Genomic DNA, 25,108 nt, shown 5'->3' with positions numbered 1-25,108 from the left:
TGCCCCTTCCAGTCCATGTCGAACACTTACTCTCACCTAGTCCCACCGACCTGCACTCAGCCCATAACCCTCCATTCCTTTCCTGTCCATATAGCTATCCAATTTAACTTTAAATGACAACATCAAACCTGTTTCAACCACTTCTTCTGGAAGCTCGTTCCACACAGCTACCACTCTCTGAGTAAAGAAGTTCCCCCTCATGTTGCCTCTGAACTTTTGTCCTTTAACTCTCAACTCATGTCCTCTTGTTTGAATCTCCCCCACTCTCAATGGAAAAGTCTTCAGTCTTCAGTCTCAATTCTCCAATTCCCAGTCTTCAATCTCCTGTCTCCATTCTCCAGTCAGCATTCCCCAGACTGCAGTCTCTAGTCTCCAGTTCCCAGTCCCATTGTCTAGGCTCCTGTCTCAAATCTCCATTTTTCAGTCCTCGGTCCTCAGACACAGTCTCCTGTCTCCAGTTTCCAGTCTCCATTCTGTCCTCAGTCTCTAGTCCCCAGGCTCCTGTTTGTCTCGAGTCTCCAGTCTCTATCACTCATTCACCATTCTCATGTCCCCAGACCGCAGTCTCCAGTCTCCAGTGTCTTAAGTCTCCAGTCTCCAGTCTCCCCGCTCCAGTCTCCTGTCCCCAGTCTCCAGTCTCCGGTCTCCACTCCCCAGTCTCCAGTTCCCGGGCTCCAGTCTCCAGTCTCCATCATTCAGTCTCCATTCTCCAGTCTCCATCATCCAGTCTCCAGTTTCCACTCTTAAGACTCCACTTCTCAGTCTCCCGTCTCCAGTCTTCATTCTCCATTCTCCAGTCCACAGTCCCCAGACTCCAGTTTCCAGCCTGTCTCCAGTCTCCAGTCTCCTGTCTCCTCTCTCCAGTCCCCAGACCCCAGACTCAAGCATCCAGTCCCAGTCTCCAGTCTCCAGACTCCAGACTCCAGTCTCTCGTCTGCAGTTTGTCTCCAGTCTCCTGTCTCTTCTGTTCTCTCTCCTGTCTCCAGTCTCCATTCTCCTGTCTCCAGTCCGCCTGCAGTCTTCAGTCTCCATTGTCCATTTTCCTGTCTCCATTCCCCAGTTCCCAGTCTTCAGTCTCCAGACTTCAGCAGTGGGACTTTGACTTCTGTTCATCCGTTCAAGTTTTGGCTTCAATCTTCTGTATCAATCCCGAGACTAGTCAATGAGGGGTCCCCAGACTCCAGGCTCAAACAGCCTGCATGCCAACACATTGGCCCTTGTGGATCCTTGTTCCTCCTGGGAGCCATCTGACATCCATGGATGCCCTTCATCTCCCATCTACATCATAGGTCTTTGAGCATGAGCATTAATGCCAAGGTCAATAAGTATTCAGATAATTTAATCATCTTTAGTCATCACAATGGATGTATTGCTACTGGACATTATTCAATGAGGCAGTTTACCACTTCTTCGGCACTGGCATAACTGAAGCCTGTTTGAAGCAGGTAGGTATCTCAGAATGTCGAAACCAGAGTTTAAAGATTTGATGAGCGTTCCTGCCAGTTAATCAGCACAGGTCTTTATTACTAGGTGAGGTAACCCATCTGGGCTGCATATTTTCTGAAAGATGCTCTCGGCTTCAGAGACTTCAGACACATGGTCACTTGGGGCTGTGGGAGTTTGTGAAGTTTCCTTCATGTTTTGACAGTCAACGTGATGATCGAAGGCTCTGAGTACACCTGGGAGCAAAGTGTTGTTGTCACCTATGCTGTTTGGTTTCACTTTTTAAGAGGTGATAGCATCCAAGCCCTGCTACAGCTTTCAAGCATTCTTCAGTGATTCACATTGACAACGTTTCACGTGAGGTATTAAACCGAAGCACTTCAAATCCACAGAAAAAGAGCTCAGGATCAGAGTTCAAAATTCAAAATAAGTTCATTATCAAAGTACGTATATGTCACCATATACTACCCCGAGATTAAATTTCTTGCATGCATTCAGAGTTGAGTAGAGAAATACAACAGAATCAATGAAAATATGCACACAGAGACTGACAAGCACTCCCTCTGTAAAAGAAGTCAATCTGTGCAAACACAAAAAAAGTAATAATAAATAAATAATATTGAGAACATGAGCTGTAGAGTTCTTCAAAGTGAGTCCCTAGGTTGTGGAACCAATTTGGAGTTGAGGAGAGTGAAGTTATCTATGCTGGTTCCGGAGTCTGATGATTGAAGGGTAATAGCAGTTTCTGAACCTGGTGGTGCAGGACCTTGGGCTTCTGTACCTCCTTCCTGATGGTAGAAGTGAGAAGAGAGCATGGACAGGATGGTGAGGATCCCCAATAATGGATGCGAATTCTGCTGGCAGCGCTCGAAGGTGGTGAGGATGTGATGGACTAGGTTGCAAACAACACTTTCTGTAAACTTTTCTGTTCTGTTCTTGGACATTTATACCAGGGCAGTGATGCAACCAGTCAACATACTCTCCACTGAACATCCATAGAAGCGTGTCAAAGTTTTAGATGACATTCCAAATCAGTGCAAACTTCTAAGAAATTGGGGACGCTGTTGTGCCTTCTTTGTATGGCACTTACGTGTTCATCCCAGGACCGATCCTCTGGTATGATGATGGCAAGACATTTAAAGTTACTCACTCTCCCCATCCATCAAGTTGCTTATCACTGCCACGAGTCGTTAAATTTGTTGATTTTGTGACAGCAGGACAGCGCAGCATGGGAAAAAAGATCTGTAAATTACAATATAACATAAATAAAGGAATGGTGCATCTGAGGAATAGTGAGCTAGTGTTCATGTGTTCGTGGACTGTTCAGAAATCTGATGGCGAAGGGGAAGAAGCTGTTCATCTTAAACAGTACAGTTTTCCTCATGAATTATGACAGGACAACCATCTGCATTTGAAAATAAATTGCATTGTTAAGCCGTCAAGATAAAAAATATCCAAGAGATCTGGGTCTGAACCTTGTTGATGGGTAGCTCCATTAACCCAGAATAAACGCACTGCTTCATTTCTCACATTAACTCTGTCATTTCACTGGCCCTGTAGTTATAAACTCTCCACCAAACTGTTATCATAAGACCATAAGACATAGGAGCAGAATTAGGCATTTCAACATTCAATAGGTTCCAATGTGATCCCTCCTCATTCTTCTAAACTCCATTGTGTACTGCCCCAGAGTCATCAGGAGCTCCTCATACATTTACCCTTTCATTCCCAGGATCATTCTCATTAACCTCTTCTTGACCCTCTCCAATGCCTGAGAGGGGGTGCACAAAACTGTTCACAATATCCTGCCAAAGTCCACTCCGCATTTGTATTGCCCCTGTTGTGTCCAGCTGGAATCAGCCCTTGTATCCCACTTATTTAATTTATTTATTTGTTTGTATATTTATTTATTAGAGTTACAGTAAAATGTTCTTCTGGCCCAGAAGCCTGTGGTGCCCAATTACACCCATGTGACCAGTTAACCTTTTAAACCGTACATCTCTGGAATGTGGGAGTGAACTAAAGCACCCAAAGGAAACCTGCGCAGTCATGAGAGAATGTACAAAACTCCCGAGAGACAGTGCCAGAATTGAACCTGGGTCACTGCCACTGTGATAACTTTATGCTAACTGCTGCACTTCCCTTCTGCCCCACTCATGTTCCCCAATAAATTGCTCTGTGAGCCAGCATAGATCAGTGAGATGAAATGTCTTCCATCAGTGTTACAACATAATATGAATGAAGCAATTTGCAACATCCTGAAAGAGAGAGTATATATAGGGAATTCAAGTCTTCCTTGGCTACGTTTACAGACCTTCCAACACCAGAGGGCACTGTGGCTCCCCTACAGGTCATTTCTCTGTATTGCCGGTAAATTTGGGCAACTCATTTGAAAATTTGATGTTTGAAATACAAGTTTAAGACTTCACAGGGTGCAGTTTGATTATTTTCTATTACATATAAGCATTCTCTAACTTAATATGTCATTTTAAGTCATATACCCATCTTATCAATTCCCTATATTACCTCTTTACTAAAGTTGGGAACTGCTTGATACAATGAATGGAGACCTGTACATTCTGTTGACTTCCAGAGGTCAAAAGAACATCAAAGGGTCTCAATCATTGAGGGGTACAGGTAGGGTAATTACATGCAGCTCTTTCCCCTGAGGTTGGATGAGTCTAGAACTAAAGGTCATGTCCAGGTGAAATACTTAAGTGGAACCTGAGGGGGTAACTTCTTCACTCAGAGGATGGTACAATTGTGGGATGAGCTGCCAATGGAAGTGGTGGAAATGGATTCAATTACAATATTTAAGAGAAATTTGGACAGGTACATGGGTGAGAAGGGTATGGAGGGGTATGGTCTGGGCAGTATAACAGGTTGGCCCAGATTAAATGGGCTGAAGATTCTCCTTCTGTGCTATAGCTCTCTATGACTCTATGGCACTATGACTCTTTCTTCCTGCTTTTTATGTCAGGAATTCCAGTCCAGTGAAAAGAAACTCTTGGAGTGGATCTGGTCTGGAAAGGATCTCACAGGAAGATTCCTCAGTGCATTGCTGAGGGATTTCGGGTGGGTTTTGATTTAATGCATGGTCTAGGGATGGATTGGAGTGACAGGTCCATTGCAAGGAACCATGGAGAGCATTCTAACCGGTTGCATCACCATTGGTATGGAGGGGCCACTGCACAGGATCGGGAAAAAGCTGCAGGGGGTTGCAAACTCAGCCAGCTGAGCCTCCCCAACATCGAGGAAAAGGTGGCATCCAACATTAAGGACCCCCCATCACCCAGGACACGTACTCTTCTTTTTGCAGCCATCGGGATGAGGAACAGGAGCCTAGACAAACAATCACCACTTTAGGAACTGTTCCTTCTCCTTCACCATTAGATTTCTGAGCGTAAAATGAACCAACCGATGAGCCCTCATCATCACTATGTGCTGTGTCATATGGCGTAGGCAAGCATTGTCTCATGACCATGATTGTTCTTGGCAAATTTTTCTACGGAAGTGGTTTGCCATTGCCTTCTTCTGGGCAGTGACTTTACAAGGCAGGTGACCCCATCCATTATCAATACTCTTCAGAGATTCCCTGGTGGTGTCAGTGGTCCCATAGCCGGGACTTATGATACGCACCAGCTGCTCATACGACCATCCACCGCCCGCTCCCATGGCTTCACGTGACTCTGATCGGGGGCTAAGTAGGTGCTACACCTTGCCCAAGGGCGACCTGCAGGCTAGCAGATGGAGGGAGCACCTTACACCTCCTTTGGTAGAGACCCAGCCCCCTTCTTCATTATGTTTGGCTCTCTTTTTGGCAGAATTAATTTAATTTAATTTATACATATATTAATATTGTATTAGTTACAGTAAGAAATATATATAATATATACATTTCTTATTCCAGTTTATAGTGTTTTTATATATCGCACTGTACTGTTGCTGCACAACACATTTCATGACATACAGTATGTCAGTGATATTAAACCTGATTCTGAATAAACAACATGCTCTTAAAGTTATGTCAGACCCATGTAACTGCAGCATTTGACTGAAAACGGGCACTCCCCTTGAAACCATTTGTTTCAAATCACTTGATTCAGGTCTGTATATAGTATCCGCTTTAGAGGATCTCAAAAATCCCAACAAATAGAACCAAAGCAAAACAACGGATTTCTTCCAGTGCACTGGCCAGGTTTTAACCATCTATCATAAAACTCTAGTTAGGCCACATCTGGAGTATTGTGTACAGTCCTGGTTGCGCCCGTATAGGAAGGATGTTGGGGCTTTGAAAGAGGTGTAGAAGAGGTTTACCAGTTACTGCCTGGTTTAGAGGGCACGTGGCTATCACGAGAGGATGGATAAACTTGGATTGTTTTTTTCTGGAGTGCTGCAGGCTGAGGGAAGATCTGATACAGGTTTACAAGATTATGAGAGGCAAAGTTAGAGTCAACAGCTAGTATCTGTTTCCAAGGGTTGAAATGTCTAGTTCCAGAGGGCATGCATCGAGTGTGAGAGGGGGGTAGGTTCAAGAGGGATGTGAGGGGTAAGTTTTTTACTTAGGGAGTGGAGGGTGCCTGGAATGCAATGCCTGGTATGGTGGTGGAGGCAAATACATTAGAGGCTTTTAAGAGGTGCTTGGATAGGCACATAGGATGAAGGAGGGATATGGACATAATGTAGGTAGAAGGGATTAGTGTTGGGTGTTTTTGATTTGCGTTCTAACTGGTTGGGCACAACATTGTGGGCTGAATGGCCTCTTCCTGTGCTGTACTGTTCTTTGTTTTATCATCTAACAATATTAATTCTCTCCAGTGTATCAACATGTGGAACCTTATTGTTCCCAGATTAGCTGCTGTACTTTCGAAATTCCAAACAGTGGCTACACATCAAAAGGAAAGTGTTTCACGTGTATTGAAATGTTGAAAGACAGTGCAGAAATTCATAACTACGTGAACAAGATACCAAAGATTTAATTCTCGCTAAAGTGTTATGCACAGGATTTGCAACAGCTGTAGGCAAATTCTCACAACTTTTATGTGTGTACTTAATGACTGATCTCATTGCAAAAAGAGGAAATGTCATTGCTAGCTAAAGACAGCTCCTTAATGTTTAGCAGTAATCGAGGGTTATTGACTTATACCTGCTAGGGGTAATGGAGGATTAGAGGATGTCAAAATCTCTGTGCGTACAGATTTTTTTTATAAATGACGAATTTCTGGGACTGTCAGAATGGCACTAATTTACTGCACTGCATTTTTTGTTTATGCATAGCTTTTCATAAATTCTATTGTATTTCTTTATTTTCCTGCAAATGCCTGTAAGAGGATGAATCTCACATTAGAATATGTTGACATATATATACTTTGATAATAAATTTACTTTGACTTTGATTTAGCTCCCTCAGGCCCCTGCAGTGGTACTTGCCAGCAATTTTAGGCAGTCTGAGAAGAGACAATTTTCTTTACAGAATTTATTTATCTCATTTGGAGATACAGCACGGTAACAGGTCCTTCTGGCCCAATGATCCCGCGCCGCCCAATTACACCAATTAACCTACGAACTTGTACGTCTTTGGAATGTGGGAGGGGATCGGATAATCATCATCATTATGTGCCATGTCACATGACGTGGGTGATTAGAGTCAACATTTCATGTTGGAAGATTAATGATTAAAAGTTAGCTTTACTAGATCAGAATCAGGTTTAATATCATTGATATATGTCGTGAAATTTGTTGTTTTGTGGCAGTAGTACATTGCAATATATAAAGATTAAAAAACTATAAATTACAATGAGAAATATATATATAGTATTGTTCATTCACTCTGTGCTCTATCATATGATGTTGGCAATCATGGTCTTTCCACGACTGTGATTGTTCTTCGCAAGTTTTTCAACAAAAGTGGTTTGACATTGCCTTCTTCTGGGCAGTGTCTTTACAAGACGGGTAACCCCAGCCATTATCAGTAACTCTTCAAGGATTGTCTGCCTGGCGTCAGTGGTCGCATAACCAGGACTTGTGATATGCAGCAGTTGCTCATACGACCGTCCACCACCTGCTCCCGTGGCTTCACATGGTTCTGATTGGGGAGGGGGGAGTCAACCAGTGTGCAAAAGACAATAAACTGTGCAAATACAAAAAGAAAGAAATAATAAAAATAAATAAATCAGCAATAAATATGGAGAGCATGAGAAGAAGAGACCTTGAAAGTGAGCAGTAGGTTGTGGGGACAGTTCAGTGATGGGGCAAGTGTGGTTGAGTGAAGTTATCCCCACTGGTTCAAGAGCCTGATGGTTGAGGAGTATTGGATGTTCCTGAACCTGGTGGTGTGAGCCCTGAGGCTCCTGTTCCTTCCTCCTGTTGGCAGCAGCGAGAAAAGAGCATGACCTAGGTGATATGGGTCCCTGATGATAGATTCTGCTTTCCTGTGACACACTTTAACTCTGTTTGTCTCTCCACAGATGCTGCCTGACCTGCTTAGTGCTTTACAGCATTTCCATTATTATGGGACTAATGGGATTGCGCTACTGGGAGTCAATATGGATCAAGGGCTGAATGGCCTCTAAGAGAGAAGGAGGTTTATTCTAATAGAGTGAATAATCAACATTCTTATCCAAGAGCACTTTGTAACTAATGAAGCCACCTTCCTCCCATCTCAGGTTGGTTGCATCATGGCCTGATGTGGCAGGAACAGCAGAAGCTTCAGAGCGTAGTTGACTCAGCCCGATACATCACAAGCTTATCCCTCCTCATCATCTCAGATGTTCACGTACGCTGCCTCAGGAGGCTCAAAGTAAGTTCATTATCAAAATACATATATCTCACCACATACAGCCCTGAGATTCATTTCTTGCAGACTTATTCAAGACATCGATAGAAGAATAATCATAACAGAATCAGTGAAAGACCTCCCCCACCCATTCACAAACTTGGGTTTTCAACCAGAGTGCAGAACACAACAAACTGTGCAAATACAAATATAAATGAATAATAATAACAACTGAAAAAATAAAGCAATAAATATCGAGATCTTGAGATGAAGAGTCCTTGAAAGAGAGTCTTGGTTGCAGGAACACTTCAATGATGGGACAAGTGAAGCTCAGTGAAGTTATCACCCCTGTTTCAAGAGCCTGATGATTGAGGGGTAGTAACGTTCCTAAACCTGGCAATGTGTGTCCTGAGTCTTACGTATCTTCCTCCTGATGGCAGCAGCAAAAAGAGAGCGTGGCCTGGATGTTGGGAGTCTTTGATGATGGATGCTGATTTCCTGCGACAATGCTCCGTGTAGACATGCTCAATGGTTGGGAAGGCTTTACCCGTGATGGACTGGGACATATCCACTACTCTTCCAGGATCAGAATCAGAATCAGAATCAGAATCAGGTTTATTATCACCGGCATGTGACGTGAAATTTGTTAACTTAGCAGCAGCAGTTCAATGCAGTACATTAGCAGAGAGAGAGAAAAAAATAATAATATATAAAATAAAACATAATAATAAATAAACAAGTAAATCAATTACATATATTGAATAGATTATTTTAAAATGTACAAAAACAGAAATACTGTATATTAAAAAAAAATGAGGTAGTGTCCAAAGTTTCAAAGTCCATTCAGGAATCGGATGGCAGAGGGGAAGAAGCTGTTCCTAAATCGCTGAGTGTGTGCCTTCAGGCTTCTGTATCTCCTACCTGATGGTAACAGTGAGAAAAAGGCATGCCCTGGGTGCTGGAGGTCTTTAATAATGAATGCTGCCTTTCTGAGACACCGCTCCCTAAAGATGTCCTGGGTACTTTGTAGGCTAGTGCCCAAGATGGAGCTTGTGAGAGGTTGAAAATGTCCTTGAATACTCCCACTAGTTGGTTGGCACAGGTTTTCACTGAAGGGTATTGGTGTTTCTTTACCAGGCTGTGATGCAGCCAGTCAATATACTTTCCACAATGTATCCATAGATGTTTGTCAAAGTTTTAGATGCCATGCCAAATCTCCGCAGACTCCTAAGACAGCATCCAACAACAAAGAACCCTGCAATCACAGCATCCCATCTTCCCGCATTACCATCAGGGTACAGAAGTCCGAAGTCCCACCCACCAGTCTCATGAATAGTTCCTTCCCTTCAACTATTCAATTGTAGAAACAACCAGCAAAACCCTAATCACTGCAGTTTAGCAACACTCTGATCATTTTGAACACTTTACATTAACTTAATTAGTTGGGCTCTTCGCTCTCAGTGGAGCAAAGGCCATCAATGACCCTCTGTCTCTATTGTTCTCTGAAAGCAACGGTATGCTTGGAAATTATCAATGTTTCTGTAATCCATTGTATCCAATGCTTTACCAGAGCCCTGTTGGCCATCCTTAGCCATTTCCACCTCTCACGACATAAATCTAGGGTTGGACTTTGAGAAGCACTAAACATTAAATTAAACGTTTATTGTTCTAATTGTATAATTTATGTTCAATTTATGTTTCTCTTGTGGTTATCTGCTCTGTGCCAGTGATGCTGTTGAAAAGGTTTTCCATTACACTGTGCAGACATTTACTTGCGCAGATGACAATAAATCTAACTTCCACGTTGCAGTAGTTTGGTATTTAAATTCTACACTTGATTCAGGTTCAGGAACAGTTATTGTTCCTCAACCATCAGGTTCTTGAACCAGAGGGGATAACCACTCAACTTCACTCACCCCAACACTGACCTGTTCCCATAACCTATGGACTCACCTTCAAGAACTCTTCATCTCACATTCTCGATATTTATTGCTTATTTATTACTATTATTATTTTTTTTTGTCCTACTTTTTGAATTTGCAGTCTTTTGTCTTTTGCACATCAGTTGCTTGTTTGTCTTGTTGGGTGTAGTTTTACATTGATTGTATTGTGTTTCTTTGTATTTACTGTGAATGCCCACAAGAAAATAAACCTCAGGGTTGTACATGTGACATATATACACTTGGATAAGAAATTTAGTTTGAACTTTGTTTATCTTCTAGCTTCTGCACGTCATTATTCTACATTCCATTCTCTATTCTGTCTTTGCCTAGCTTGCTCTTTATTGTCTTCCTGCACTACACTTTCTCTGGAGTTGTTGACATTTATTCTGCATCCTGTTATTGATTTTTTCAATCCACTATTCAAATGAAATAATCTGTATGGACGGTACGCAAGATATGTTGTGCACTGTGACAGTAACAATAAGCCGACCAATTCAACTCCACTTTTGACCAGTAATTTGACAGCTCGTCTCCCACCACGGGCACTGCTTGACCTGCCGAGCTCCTCCAGCTGAGCTTTTCTCCAGAATCCGGCACCTTCAGTCTCTTGTGTCTCTCCATGTGCCCGCGTTTGGCCCTAAACCTAGGTTTTAGTGTGCACGTCCGGAAGTGATGGAGTAAAGGGTTATGCTGTAGCCAGCAAGTCAGGGCAGAAATGACTCATACCAGGAGCGTCATTTTAAGATGATAGGAGGAATGCATAGGAGACACTCAAAGGTGGGATTTTAACTCAGAGAGTGGTGAGTGAATGGAACGCAGCAGATGCTGGTAGAGGCAGATGCATTAGGAGCATTTAAGAAACTCTTAGATAGGCACATGAATGATAATAAAATGGAGAGTTATGAAAGGATTAGATTGATCTTAGAGTAGATTAAAAAAATTGCCAGAACATCATGGGTCAAAGTGCCAAAGGCCCTGAACTGTGCTGTAGTGTATGTCTTATGGTCTTGTGGCTCTATTTTCTATGAAGGGAGGCCTTTATGCTAGTATGCTAATATTTTATTTGACAATGAAAAATTCCAAAAAGCCGATGTTCATAGCTGGTCATAGAAGACCCAGAGAGTTCCTTCGATAATTTAGGAGAGTGCAGGGAAACATTGCCCCAACGGGATGCAGATAAAAATAAAATTCTTTTCAAAGGGATTCCCCTCCTTAAGATGCTGTTACGTGCAGCTCTTTGTTTGGAGCAGGAATCGAATGAGCCTCCAGGAGGCTCCCTATCCCTCTGTAACCCTCGCTCCATCATCTCAGCATTCTGCAGTTCATCCACCCGTCCACTTGTGGCAGGACCTCCCACAAACCCGGAGATGTCAAACATCTCATTTTACAATCGCGGAAAATCCTAAATGAACTGCCAAAAAAGCCCATTAAACATTAATAATATATAAAAATACATTTAATGTATTACACACATTCTGGCACATGACATCATAAATATTAAACATATGTAGATTCCTTTATAACTGAGAATGCTGTTACATGATTGTTACAACACTGTTACAGCCTATGTCACTTGTAAATGACATGAGGCATCAAATGCCTCAGTGGAACTTTCCACTTAAACCTTCCTGATGATTCTATTTTGTTTTTTGCTTTGAAAGCCTCCTGCCACGAAAGCCTGGTTAGTCCTTCCTTGTACATCTGCTCTCCCTAGCCCTTTCTCACAGCAAATGATGCTCCTTAGGTGCCCCTGGATTCTTTTATTTATTTATTTTTATTATTGAGATTGTGTGGAGTAGGCCCTTCCAGTTCTTCTAGCTATGCCGCCCAGCAATCCGAGCCTAATCACAGGACAATTTACAATGAACAATTCGCCTATCAATTGGTACGCCTTTGGAGGGAAACCCATGCAGTCACGGGGAGAAAGTACAAACTCCTTACAGGCAGCGGTGGGAATTGAACCCAGGTCGTCTTTACGGTAAAGCGTTGTGTTAGCCACTATGCTACCGTGCAGATGCATTCATCATCAAATCTCAGAATTGCAATGATGCAGAAGAATGCCTTTTGGCCCATTGACCATGTGTCAGCTCTTTGTGGTGCAGTTTACTTTATTATGTACCTCTGTACATAAGTGGCCGCTCAGTATGTTTGTGGTCTTCTGCTGCTGGAGCCCATCCACTTCAAGATTTGACGTGCTGTGCATTCAAAGATACTCTTCTGCACACCACTGCTGTATATAGTCTCCTGAGACCATGGATTTGCACCTTGGAAGGTTTCCAGGGCGCAGGCCTGGGCAAGGTTGTATGGAAGACCAGCAGTTGCCCATGCTGCAAGTCTCCCCTCTCCACGACACTGATGTTGTCCAAGGGAAGGGCACTAGGGCCGATACAGTTTGGCACCAGTGTCGTTGCAGAGCAATGTGTGATTAAGTGCCTTGCTCAAGGACACAACACGCTGCCTCAGCCAAGGCTCGAAGTAGCAACCTTCAGATCACTAGACGAATGCCTTAGCTACTTGGCCATGCGCCACTGCTGTAACACGAGGTTATTTGAGTTACTGTCACCTTCCTGTCAGCTTGAACCAGTGTGACCACTCTCCTCTGACCTCTTTCATTAACAAGGCATTTTCACACACAGAACTACTGGATGTTTTTTGTTTTTCGCACCATTCTCTGAAAAATATAGAACTGGGGTTCCTAACCTTTTTATGCCATGGACCCCCACCATTAACTGAGATGTCTATGGACCCTAGATTGGGAACCCCTGCTCTAGACTCTGTTATTCATGAAAATATCAGGAGACCAGTAGTTTCTGAGATAGTCAAACCACCTTGTCTGGCACCACCAATCATTCCAGTCTCAAAGTCACTCCGATCACATTTCTTCCCCATTCTGCTGTTTGGTCTGAACAACAACTGGATCTCTTGTCCACGTATCCATTCTTTTAGCATTGGGTTGCTCCCATATGACTGGCTGATTAGATATTTGCATTAACAAACAGGTATACAGGTGTACCTAATAAATTGGCCACTGAGTGTATTACTTTATGCGGTTCAGCATTGAATATTTCCTGAATATCCTGCCTTGGGATTATATACTTAAACATGCATTACAAATACAAATTATTACTGAAGTTGGTGTATAATTTTTTGAGTTGTTCACTGACATGTGGCTACTGTTGGTAACTGACTAATAATAAATGTTTCCACATTATATTTATCAACACCCATTTGTTAAAGTGTAGCACCTGGCAATAGAACAGTTTATTTTTTTCTCTCACCACAGAGTAAGTTTTCTTTTTTCTGCTGTGGCCAGTTGCTTTTTGTATGATCATATTCCAGATTATTGAGGCAGTCCTGTTATTTTAATAAAAATATTCTATTGAATTAAGAATCAGGAATATATTAGCCAGCCATTTGCTGCTATGGATAATTTTTAGTCATTGCAATCTGTATCATGAGGAATTAACAGGAAATATTACAGACAACTGGTCATCTCAGTTTCCAACAAAGGGATGGCATGGTAGTGTAGCAGTTAGCATAACATTCTTACAGCACCAGGGCAACACACACAAAATGCTGGAAGAACTCAGCAGGGCAAGCAGCATCTATGGAGTGGAATAAAGAGCTGACATTTCTGTCTGAGACCCTTCATCAGAACTGGAATGGGCCAATGAAATAGGTTCAATTCCCACCATTGTTTCTATGCTCTCTATGTGACCATGTAGATTTCCTCCAGGTACTCTGGTTTCCTCCTATATTCCAAAGACGTATGCTTTAACAGGGTAATGGGTCAAACGGGTGTTATTGAGTGAGCGAGCTTATGGACCAGAAAGGCCTGTTTCTATAAACCACATTTCTATAGCACAAACTTAGGCAATGAGCTGTGGCCATTGTTGCTTTGTGAGAAGCACTCGAGTCAATTTGTACACAGAATGCTCCTACAACCACCAGAAGAATTAAATGACCAAATTATTGATTTTTGATGTTCATAGAGTAATTCATATTGACAAGGAGCTGGAGAGAACTACCAGTATTCTGTAAAGTAATGCCTTGAAATCTGTCATCTCCTCTCTAGAGCTGATGAAATCTCATTTGCTGTTGTTGTTTTGTTCTGTGCTGCTCTGCTGAACATTGTGGGCATGCTATTCTGGCGCCAGAAAGTGTGGCAAACATTATGAGCAGCCCCCTAGCACATCCTTAGGTAGTGTTGGTTGTTAATGCAAATTATGCATTGACTGTATGTTCCGATGTAGATGTGATAAATAAACTTCTCCGTGGATTGTCACCTTGTCGTGGTTGAGAAGCTTGTGTGGTCCTGTGATCCCAAGAGCAATGCCGTCTGGAGCTATGCTCCTGGTGGGGTCACCCATGGGGGTAAGGTCGAGGGTGAGGTCCCTTACAAAGAACAATCCAGCCAAGACCTCAACGGTGGAACAGGCGGACGAAGTTACTTCGAACTCAGCGGCTGTGAAGGTGGATGAAGGCTGCAACAAATCCATCAGCTCCAATCGTCGTGGTTTCCATGCCATTGGAATCAGTTAGTTGAATTGTGAAGTATCGTGTGCTTCTTGGAGTGCAACATCAAGTACATATTAAACAAATACACGCACAGGTGCCTTCACTCTGTGGGCCACTTCTTCAGAACGAAGACCACCATCCTTGACCTCAAGGGATAGCTACGACGACGACGATAAATAAATCTGAATATGAATCTGAATCTGGACTGCAATTATAAAATACTGGGACCTCAGCTGAAGTTTCATACTCAAGTTTCTTGAGTGGAATTTAAACCCATGGCCTTCAGACTCAATGGCAAGGAAGCTACCATCTGGGCACCCTTGGATTGTGCACATGTGTAACTCTGTTGGAGGAGGCTGGGAGCCCCAAATAACCAAATAGTTCCGACAGAGAGTGGTGGAACTCTGGAAAGTTGTGAAGACTAGATCGTTGGGGCTACTTGAAGAGGATGTAGAACTGAGGGCTCAGAGGAACTTAAAATCAAAGTCAAAGTAAATTTATTATCAAAATACGTACAGCAAACATCACTAAATACTATCTTGCGATTCATTTTCTTGCAATCATTTACAGGAAAATAGAGACATGCAGTTAAATTTACGAAAAACTATACATAAATTAAGACAGACAACAACCAAAAGAAGACAAATTTTGCAAATAATAAAAAAGTAACTAAATAATACTGAGAACATGAGTCGTAGAGTCCTTGAAAGTGAGTCAACAGGTAGTGGAGTTAATTCCCTGCTGGGGTGAGTGAAGTTGTCCACACTGGTTCAGGAACCTTATGGATGTAGGGTAATAATTATTCCTGAAATTGGTGGTGTGGAACCTCCGGCCCAATGGTAGCAGTGAGAAGAGAGCATTCCCTCAATGCTATGATGATGGATGCCATTGTTGGGGAGGGCTTCGTCTAGACATTTTCTAGACTTTTCTATTCCAGGACATTGGTGTTTCCATACCAGGCTGTGATGTGCAGTAAAGGCGATTAGGATATTTGAATGGTGAGATAGGCTTCGAGCCAGAATGTTCTACTCCTGCTTGCATTTCCTAATGGACTTATGACCCTGTAACGTGAGTGCCAGTCTCTTTCATGAGTGTGATGAGTATCGCCCTCAATGCCTCTATACACGTACTCTATTTATACCATGGATGATTTGTCACATATAGTTATCAAACAAAATATCAAGACAGGAATTCAGAGCTTAGCACATTGCTGGGTGATGAGAATGCAGAATGGAATTCCCTACATACACGTGTTCACAGGTACCGCCACTGTGCGTTGGGAATTAATTTCACAGATTGGTTGCTTTTGGATGCCGACAGTCCTGGCAAACAAGGGAAAACAAGCGGAGGATAGGCCTGGGCATTCCCGTTGCTGGCAAAATAAATTTTATTTTCCGCCTCAGTAAAACTAGCAGCTCGAAGTTCATAAGCTGCAGCCATGGTCCATATTGGAATGGCTCGGATCCATTTACAAGTACGTTTTGGATTAAAAGTCTCCTTACTGTCAGGCAAGGACAGTGGGAGGCAAAACTTGCAAATTGCCAACTATCACTGGGGACCAATAAACTGGCAAAAAGAGAGAGAACCTGAAATTTCTATAACCCTCATGACTACGGGACGCCCCAGTGAACTTCGTGCTTGATGGAGTGGTTTCTGCAGGTAAGGTGATAGGTGTTTTGGGCACAAAGAGATCCCACAAGGGCACAATGAGAAAGATATCCTTCCTTTTTTGGCCGACAGAGGCTGGGGGATAAATATCAGCTCCGATTCTCTTCAATGTAATGGGACCACTCACATCTCTCTGGAAGAGCAGGTATCACCTAGATTTCATCACCTTTTTATGGTGGAAGGGCTTGTCAGTTCCTGAGACCCCAACAGCTATGCTGTCTGGAGCTTAGCTCCTGGTATAGGTCATGGTGGCTCAGTCAAGGGGGAAGGCTCCAGACAAACAGCGATCCAACCAAGAGCTCATGAGTAGAGCTGATGGACGATGATGACACATCACAACAGCAGTGCAGGCGGAGGAAGCTGCATCAGTGAAGGATCCCCAGTCACCTTGCATTCCGTAGCACCGGATCCTGACCCCGATCTGTCAAGGACCTGTGTATCAGCCTCCCCACATTAAACAAAGTCACTCACAGGCACTCTCCATTAAGGGAAAAAACCTCTAAGGAGAACATCACAGTTGATTTGAATGATTGCACTTCTATTGCCTTTTGCCTAGACTCAGTGTACAGTCTCACTGGGCGGGATACCACTCTCTCTGAATTAAACTGCGATGCTCAGCCTGAATTTACCTCCACAGGCGCCTGGAGCAAGGAGCAGAGCAAATTCAGGGCCACTATGTTGACCCTCTGGTTACTTCCTGTGTCTTTGCAGATTATTTGCTCTTCATTCTAAATTTGGCCTGCACCAAGAGTTCAATGCAGCCCTGCCCAAAGAAACTGTTGAAAATGGACAGAGAGTGCGGGAAATCCTTGCAGCCTGACATGCTAAGCACTCCCAGCATTTGTCAACACTCAGATCATCAGAACTTCCTATCAAATAAACTGTGCCATATTTGCATGTTTGTTTGGGGCAGGTCTGTACCATAACGGTTAGTGTACCATGGTTACACGGTTAGTGTGCCACTGTTACCATGGCAGTGACCCTGGTTCAATTACACTGCTGTCAGTAAGGAGTTCGCACGTTCTCCCCGCCACTGCATGGGTTTCCTCTGGCTGCTCCAGTTCCCTCTCACATCCCAAAGCCATGTGGGGAAGTAGCTAAATTGGTCACATGGGTGGAATCGGGCAGCACGGGCTCGATGGGCCAGAAGGGCCTGTTACTGTATTGTATCTCTAAATTAAAATTAAACACCCTTGATCTCCTAATCTACCTCATCACAGCCCTTGCACTTTATTTGTCCACCTGCACTTCACTTCCTTGCAGCTGCAACACTCTATTCTGCATTCTGATTTTCTTTCTGCTTCCTTGATGTACTAATATATGGAATGATCTGTCTGTATGACCTGGAAGTAAAGGCTTTCCACTGTATGTTTTGGTACATTTCAGAATAATAAACCAGTTTCAGAAGACTTGGGGGTAGGAGTGAGGTGAGAAAAGAACTATTACAGGGTTATATGTGAGGGAATGACATTAATGGAACGTTCTGAGCTAGAATTGACCTAAGGTCCAGATGTCATCCTACCATGTTGCAAAAACAAATGAGCAATATGAGGTTGTCCATCCCTCTTATTTACCTCTCTGTCTTGATAACAATCTGCTTGTGATACACAATAGATTCTGCAGATGCTGGAAGTCCAGAGAAACACACACACACAAAATACTGGAGGAACTCAGCAGCTCAGGTGGCATCTGTAGAGGGAATAGAGTCAACATTTTGTGTCGGAGCCCTTCATCAGGACTACTAGTTCTGCTGCTGTGCCTTCCATATTGATGGAACTCTCTCCGGTTAGCTGTGTAATTCTCCACGGACTGCAGAGCTTTGATTTACAAACACAAGAGATTGTGCAGATGGCGGAAATCCAGAGTAACACACACAAAATGCTGGAGGAATGTAGAGGTCAGGCAGCATCTATAAACATGAGAGATTCTGCAGATGCTGGAAATCCAGAGCAAAACACACAAATTCTGGAGGAACTCAGCAGACCCAGATCCCTTTTCCTGACAAAAGATCGCGAGCTAAAACATCGACTGTTTATTTCCCTCTATAAAGAGAGTCAAAGAACTACAGCACAGAAACAGGCCCTTCGGCCCGTCTAGTCTGTTCTTAACTATTACCCTGCCTCATCCCATGGACCTGCACCTGGACCATAGCCCTCCTTACCCCTCACATCCACATTCCTATCCAAGTGTCTCTTAAATATTGAAATCGAACCCACATCCACCATTTGCATTGGCAGCTCGTTCTGCACTCTCACCACCCTCGAATTGAAGAAGTTCCCCCTCATGTTCTCCTTAAACATTTTACCTTTCAACCTTAACATGTGACCTCTAGTTCTAGTCTCAACTTCAGTGGAAAAAGCCTACTTGCATTTACCCTATATGTATCCCTCAGGTGCCACCTGGCCTGCTGACTCTGCTTGTGATACCTGATTTCTCCAATGCCCCCTTTGAACTGGAGGAGGATGGGAACTGGGGTCCTCTGATAGTTGTGGTCTGCGGTATAACAGGCGTACCACAAGGTGGCTTGCCTTCCTCCAAACCTCGGAGAGGAAAACGTTTCAGCCAGAGCCAAGTTGGAGGAGGTGGTAGCAGACTGGGAGCCCAGGAACCCTGGACACCATCTCAACTGCAGAAATGAAATGAGTTTCAACTGAGTTCCCCGCTTGGGGGGGGGGCAGAGTGAGGGACGAACGAGGGGTGGGGGGAGGTGGTGTTTGGATTGCAAAGGCTGGGAGATGTGGAGTGTTGTTGATGGTCCAGACGTGGAGTGAGGGTATGCACTTGGGGTCTGGCGTCCGATCCACCCTGCTGTCCATGCCAAAGGTTCGGCCGAATCTGTCAGATCCACAGCAGATAGCGTTTTTTTTTGCAAGCTCCATGTCATGGCTTCTCACTGACTGAGGCTCCACCTCCCTGTGTGTGTGTGTGTGAGAGAGAGAGAGAGAGAGAGAGAGGGAGAGGGAGAGAGAGAGAGCGAGAGAGAGAGAGAGAGAGAGAGAGAGAGAGAGAGAGAGAGAGAGAGATGTTGATTCTGCCTCGCACAGCCAAGACAGCCAACATTCTCCCACTGCGAGAGGCAGCCAGCGCGTACAGTACGGTTACAGTTAGCGAACAATCGCCGTATGCAGAACCGGGCCACTCCTGCCAAGGACACTAGTCCCTTATAGCTTAACGCACTGCTATGGACCTTTTCGAGTTCGACTTCTTCAGAGACTGGGAACTGGAACAATCGTGGTAGGTCTCTCTCTCTTTTGTTTTGAATAAAGCTCCTTCATGCGTTAGTTCAAGCGTTTATCGTCTCCACTGCCCCTGGCGCCTGTTTCGGCGTTGTTCCTGTAAAACGCAGATATATTGCACCCTTTTCTGTGAGCTGTGTAGTGGCCTCTAGGACGGCTGAATTTTGCCACACTGATTCAGCTGGAAAGGTTTCTTTGTGTTGTATTTTATTTTTTTTTTGCAAAGCTTTGTGTATATAACACACCAGAGACACCTAGTGACATTCAACACTGACTTAAGTTTTCATCTGAATAACCCTGACTGGTGTTTCTAATTAACAAGAGGGTTACTGCTGGCTTTTTGAGGTCACTACTCTCTCAGACATATGTTTCTTTTTAATACGAGGCAAATTCTAGGTGGCTTAGAGCTGCAACGTATTGTAAATTGTACATCATTATTCAGTATGGATGTTTGAATGATTATAGTTTGTAGATGCTTGCAAACTTTGAGTTGACAGACAATTTCTTCCTCTCACCTCAAAAATGTCACCCTTGCAACTTTGTGATGACCAGACTTGGCTGGATGACTTCTTGGAAGGGCATTTGTGTTTTTTTTTATATAATGCGGACTCTCTTGGTGACATGCTCCAAGTGGTAAGGTCCACCAAAGGAAAGTCTGGTATCTCTAGGAGAATCTCATTGTGTGGCTTCCAAGTAGAGAGTGGTGGGTGTGTGGAATGACCTGCCAAGGGTGGTAGAGGCAGATAGCTTAGAGACATTTAAGAAACTCTGAGATAGACACATGGATGATAGAAAAATGGAGGGTTGTGCAGGAGGGAAAATTTTCCTCAAAGTAGGTGAGAAGATTGGCAAAATGTTTTGGGGCCAAAGGGCTTGTACTGTGTTATAGTGTTTGATGCTCAATGTTTTATGTAAAGGTGTTGTCCAGTTACTGAGGTGGGTGTGGGCTAGAATCATTGTACAACAATACAGTGGTCTTCGAGGGGTTAACTGAGACATGTGTTTGTCATTAGTGTTATAGAGTAATACAGCACTGTAACAGGCCCTTTGGCCTAACTGCTTCATGTCCACTGTCCACCACAGCATCCTCCCGACTTGTCACAGATGCTCAAGTTTGGCCCATATCCCTCCAGGCCCTTCCCCGCCATGTATTTGTCAAAATGCCTCTTCAGTGTTTCAATTGTCACTGCCTCAAACTGCCTCACCTGGCAGCTCATTCCAGGTACTCATTACTGTCTGGGCAATGAAGTTACCTCTCAGGTAAATCTCTCCCCTCTTGTATCTGTGGGTGTCAGCTGGACTGGGAAATCCTTACAGAATCTACGTGGACCCTCGCTGGACTTGTGAAGAAAATTCTTGACTTGACCACATTTGTCGTTGAATTGGCCTTTGGAAAGAATGACAGTATTGATTGAGCTCATTATGATCTTGTACTTTATCCTTCACCTGCACTGTACTTTCTCAGTAGCTTTATTCTTTATTCTGTATTGTTAGTGCTTTTTTTTACCTTATTCTGCCTCAGTGTAATGACTTTATCTGTTTGAACAGTACACAAGCTTTTCACTGTATCTTGGTATTTGTGACCAATACAAATACCAATTATAAATAAAGAAAAGCTGTGACTATTAAAAAAAAAGTGCAATAGAGAGTTTTAAATTCCTCCTTCCAAATGGGAGTTATCATAAGTGTTAATGCATGAGTGTTTGATGGCTCTGGGCCTGTCCTCACGGGTTTAGAAGAATGATGGGGGGGATCTTATTGACAATAGACAATAGGTGCAGGAGTAGGCCATTCGGCCCTTCGAGCCAGCACCGCCATTCACTGTGATCATGGCTGATCATCCACAATCAGTATCCAGTTCTTGCCTTATCCCCATAACCTTTGATTCCGCTATCATTAAGAGCTCTATCCGTCTCTTTCTTGAAACTTATTGAAACTTATCGAATATTGAAAGGCCTAGGTAGAGAAGATGTGGAGAGGATGTTCCCTACAGTGGGGAGTCTGTGACCAGAGTGTATAGCCTCAGAACAGAAGAATGTCCATTTAGAACAGAGATGAGGAGGGATTTATTTATTTAGCCAGATGACGGTGTCTACCAGTGCCATTCTCCACCACCTCAGGGATGAAGCATTCATGTCACATTGCCCCACTAGAGCCAAATAGTCCACAGCTGCCTGCCGGAATTTGATGCACAAGTGAATTTCTGCTACAATATCAGCAAGGTTGCATGGTGGCACCGTTGACAGAGCCGCTGCCTCACAGCCCAGAGACTCGGGTTTGATCCTGAACTTGAACGCTGCTTGTGTTGAGTTTGCACGTTTTCGCTGTGATTTTCTGGGTGCTACAGATATCTTCCCATATCCCAAAGATGTGTAGCTTGGTGAGATTTACACTCAGTGGCCTTTTTATTGGGCATAGGAGTGGAACCTAGCATGATCTTCTCCTTCACGGTTTAAGGTTCGACGTGCTTTCAGGGATGCTCTTCTGCACTTTTCTATTGTAACGCGTGTTTATTTCAGTTACTGTCGCCTTCCTGTCAGCTTGACCCAGTCTGGCCGTTCTCCTCTGACCTCTCTCATTTACAACCAGTTTTTGCTCACAGAACTGCTGCTTGCTTGATTTTTTTTTGCATATTTCTCTGTAAGCTCTAGAAACTGCTGTGTGAAAAGTCCAGTAAATCTGCAGTTTCTGAGATACTTAAACCACCCCATCTGACACTAATGCTCGTTCCACCATCGAAGTCATTTAGATCATATTTCTTCCCTTTCTGATGTTTGATCTGAACAACAACTGAACCTCTTGACCATGTCTGCATGCTTTTAAGCATTGAGTTGCTGCCACGTGATTGGCTGATTAGATACTTGCATTAACGAGCAGAGGTCCAGGTGTACCTAATAAAGTGGCCACCATACATTGCCCCTAAGGCAGTTAGTGAGTGGCAGGATCTGTGTAGAGTTGACAAGAAAGTGGGGAGACTGTACAAAGCAGGATTAATGTCAATGAGTGTATAGTGGTCAGCATGCACATGATGGGCAGAAGGTTGTGTTTCTGTGCTGTTTCTCTTTTTATCTGTAGCTCTCTGACTTTTTGTCAGCATTGGTTCAATGCTAATTGTTCTGTTAATACCCTTAACTTATTATTCACTGGCTTTGCTTTGGTTGGTGGAATGTCTTTAAGGTTGAGGAATGTTATAATTGGCATGTGCCCGTTATTATTGATGTCCCAGCTGTCAAGTGGAGGTCACACGCTCTCCATCAGGAAGATAATGGACTCTGCTTGTCGAGCAGCAGTATATCAGACTCACCAGATGCTAGAAATCTTGAGCAACACACACAAAACGCTGGAGGAACTCAGCAGGTCAGGATGGGTGATGAAGGGTGTCCCAGTGAAGGGCTTGGCCTGAAACCGCTACTGTTTATTTCCACAAGACGTTAACACATAGCGGCAAAATTAGGCCATTCAGCCCATTGAATCTGCTCCTCCATTCCATCATGGCTGATTTATTATCCCTCTCAAATGCATTCTTCTGTCTTCTCCCCATAACCTCCGATACCTTGACTAATAAAGAATCTCTTAACCTCCACTTTAAATACACCCAAAGACTTGTCCTCCACAGCCCTATGTGGCAACAAATTCCACAGGTTCGTCACCCTCTGGCTAAAGAAATCCCTCCTCATTTCTGTTCTAAATGGATGTCCCTGTTTTCTGAGGCTGTGCCCTCTGGTCCTTGACTTCCCCACTCTGGTCCTTGATTTCCCATGCTCTCCACATCCATGCTACCTAGGCCTTTCAATATTCAATAAGTTTCGATGAGATCCCCCCCTCATTCTATTAAACACCAGTCAGTACAGACCAAGAGCTATCATACGCTCCTCATGCGCTAACCCTTTCATTCACTGAATCATTCTCGTCAACCTCCTCCGGACCCTCTCCAGTGCTAGCTCATCTTTTCTTAGATCAGAATCAGAATCAGGTTGAATATCTCCAGCATATGTCGTAAAATCTGTTGTTTTTGCAGCAGATGTTCATTGCAATACATAATAATAACAACTGTAAATTACAATAAGACAATAAGTATATATAAGTTAAATTAAATGAGTAGTACAAAAAAGTAGTGAGGTGGTGTTCACGGTTTGACATCCATTCAGAAATATGATGGAAGAGTGGAAGAAGCTGTTCCTGAATCATTTAGTGTGTGCCTTCAGGCCCCTGTACCTCCTCCCGAATGGTAGCAATGAGAAAAGGGCATGTCCTGAGTGATGATGGGCCCAAAACTGCTCAGAATGCTCCAAAAGCGGTCAGAACAATGCCTTATCAAGCCTTATATTTCCCTCCATAGATGCTGCCTGGCCTGCTGAGCTCCCCCAGCACTTTGCGTATGACAGTAGTATATGTTCTGTCCTGGTTGGTTTGTTGAGATTGTGTGCTTCTAGAAGCCTACAAATGAAGTGTATTAGAGTGTGTTTTGGCTCTGTGATGACACATTCCATCTCCTGTTGTCTGTTGACTGTGCATCTGATTCTGGCTAGCGCAATGATGGTAAATGTTTGTAGACGTATGTAGCTAATCTCTTTGTTTCCTTTTTAGTTCTATTTGTCCTGTGCTTGTTGGCCTTGTCTCAGTATCTCCGAACCATGTTTACCTTACTGTGATGCAGATAAATTCTTGTGTTATAGTGGTAATAAATATCTAACCCTGATAATATTAGGTATCTAGCCCATGGGGATCTGTCGTATATACTTGTTTCTTTCTCAGGTGGGGATAGAATGAGTTTGGGATGAACCTGTCGCCAGTATCAATGGGTATGCAATGGGTCTTCTGGGGTGATATGTGTAGCCATGGATAAATATGGGCTTAATTTTATGTTTATAAAATTTACATAATCAGAACTTCAGGGTTCAGTTGTGCATTCTCAGACACATTCACAATAACTCGTGTAGCTGAGATTCTGCAGATGCTGCTGGAGTCTTGAGCAAGTCACCACGAAATGCTGGAGGAACGCAGCAGGTCAGAGGTCAGGCAGCATCCATAGCAGGGCTTCTCAACCTGAGGTCCACGGACCCCTTGGTTAATGGTAGGGGTCCATGGCATAAAAAAGGTAGGGAAGCCCTGATCTATGGAGAGGAATAAGGAGTCAATGTTTTAGGCCAAGATCTTCCATTGTTTCCTTTTTACACCTGCATGTGAGCTGCACCAGCAGAGAAATTGTGGGCAGCAGGGTAATCCCTTACAGTGCCAGCGATCAGAGTCCAATTCCCGCAGCGAACCCAAAATACTGGTGGAATTCATCAGGGCAGGCAGCAGCATCTGTGGTGAGGAATAAACAGTTAACTGTTCGGGCTAAGACATCAAGTCCTGATGAAGAGTCTCCGCCTGAAACGTCAACTGTTTATTCCTCTGCACAGATGCTGCTACCTGACCTGCTGAGTTCCGCCAGCATTTTGCGTGCTCTACTTGGGCATCTGAGACCATTTATCTTTTGGGCAAGATGATTTACAAACAAGTACGTATGCAACTGGGCGCGC

At 43.6% G+C, this 25,108-nt stretch overlaps 1 protein-coding gene across 3 annotated transcripts in view; it reads left to right on the top strand.

Annotated features, from left to right (window-relative positions):
• Positions 1-19,190: 19,190 nt before the first annotated feature.
• aff2 (AF4/FMR2 family, member 2) overlaps positions 19,191-25,108 on the top strand; it is a 711,233-nt gene continuing 705,315 nt past the window's right edge. For all 3 annotated transcript variants that reach the window (XM_063061151.1, XM_063061150.1, XM_063061153.1), the window contains exon 1: positions 19,191-19,581. In XM_063061151.1, the coding sequence (XP_062917221.1) occupies positions 19,529-19,581 (53 nt within the window). In that variant the 5' untranslated portion in view covers positions 19,191-19,528. The remainder of the gene's footprint in view (positions 19,582-25,108) is intronic.

The sequence above is a fragment of the Mobula hypostoma genome, chromosome 10, assembly GCF_963921235.1.
Source record: "Mobula hypostoma chromosome 10, sMobHyp1.1, whole genome shotgun sequence".
NCBI lineage: Eukaryota > Metazoa > Chordata > Chondrichthyes > Myliobatiformes > Myliobatidae > Mobula > Mobula hypostoma.
Note: the sequence above shows the minus strand (reverse complement) of the source record. Positions and strands in the feature narration are given on the sequence as shown.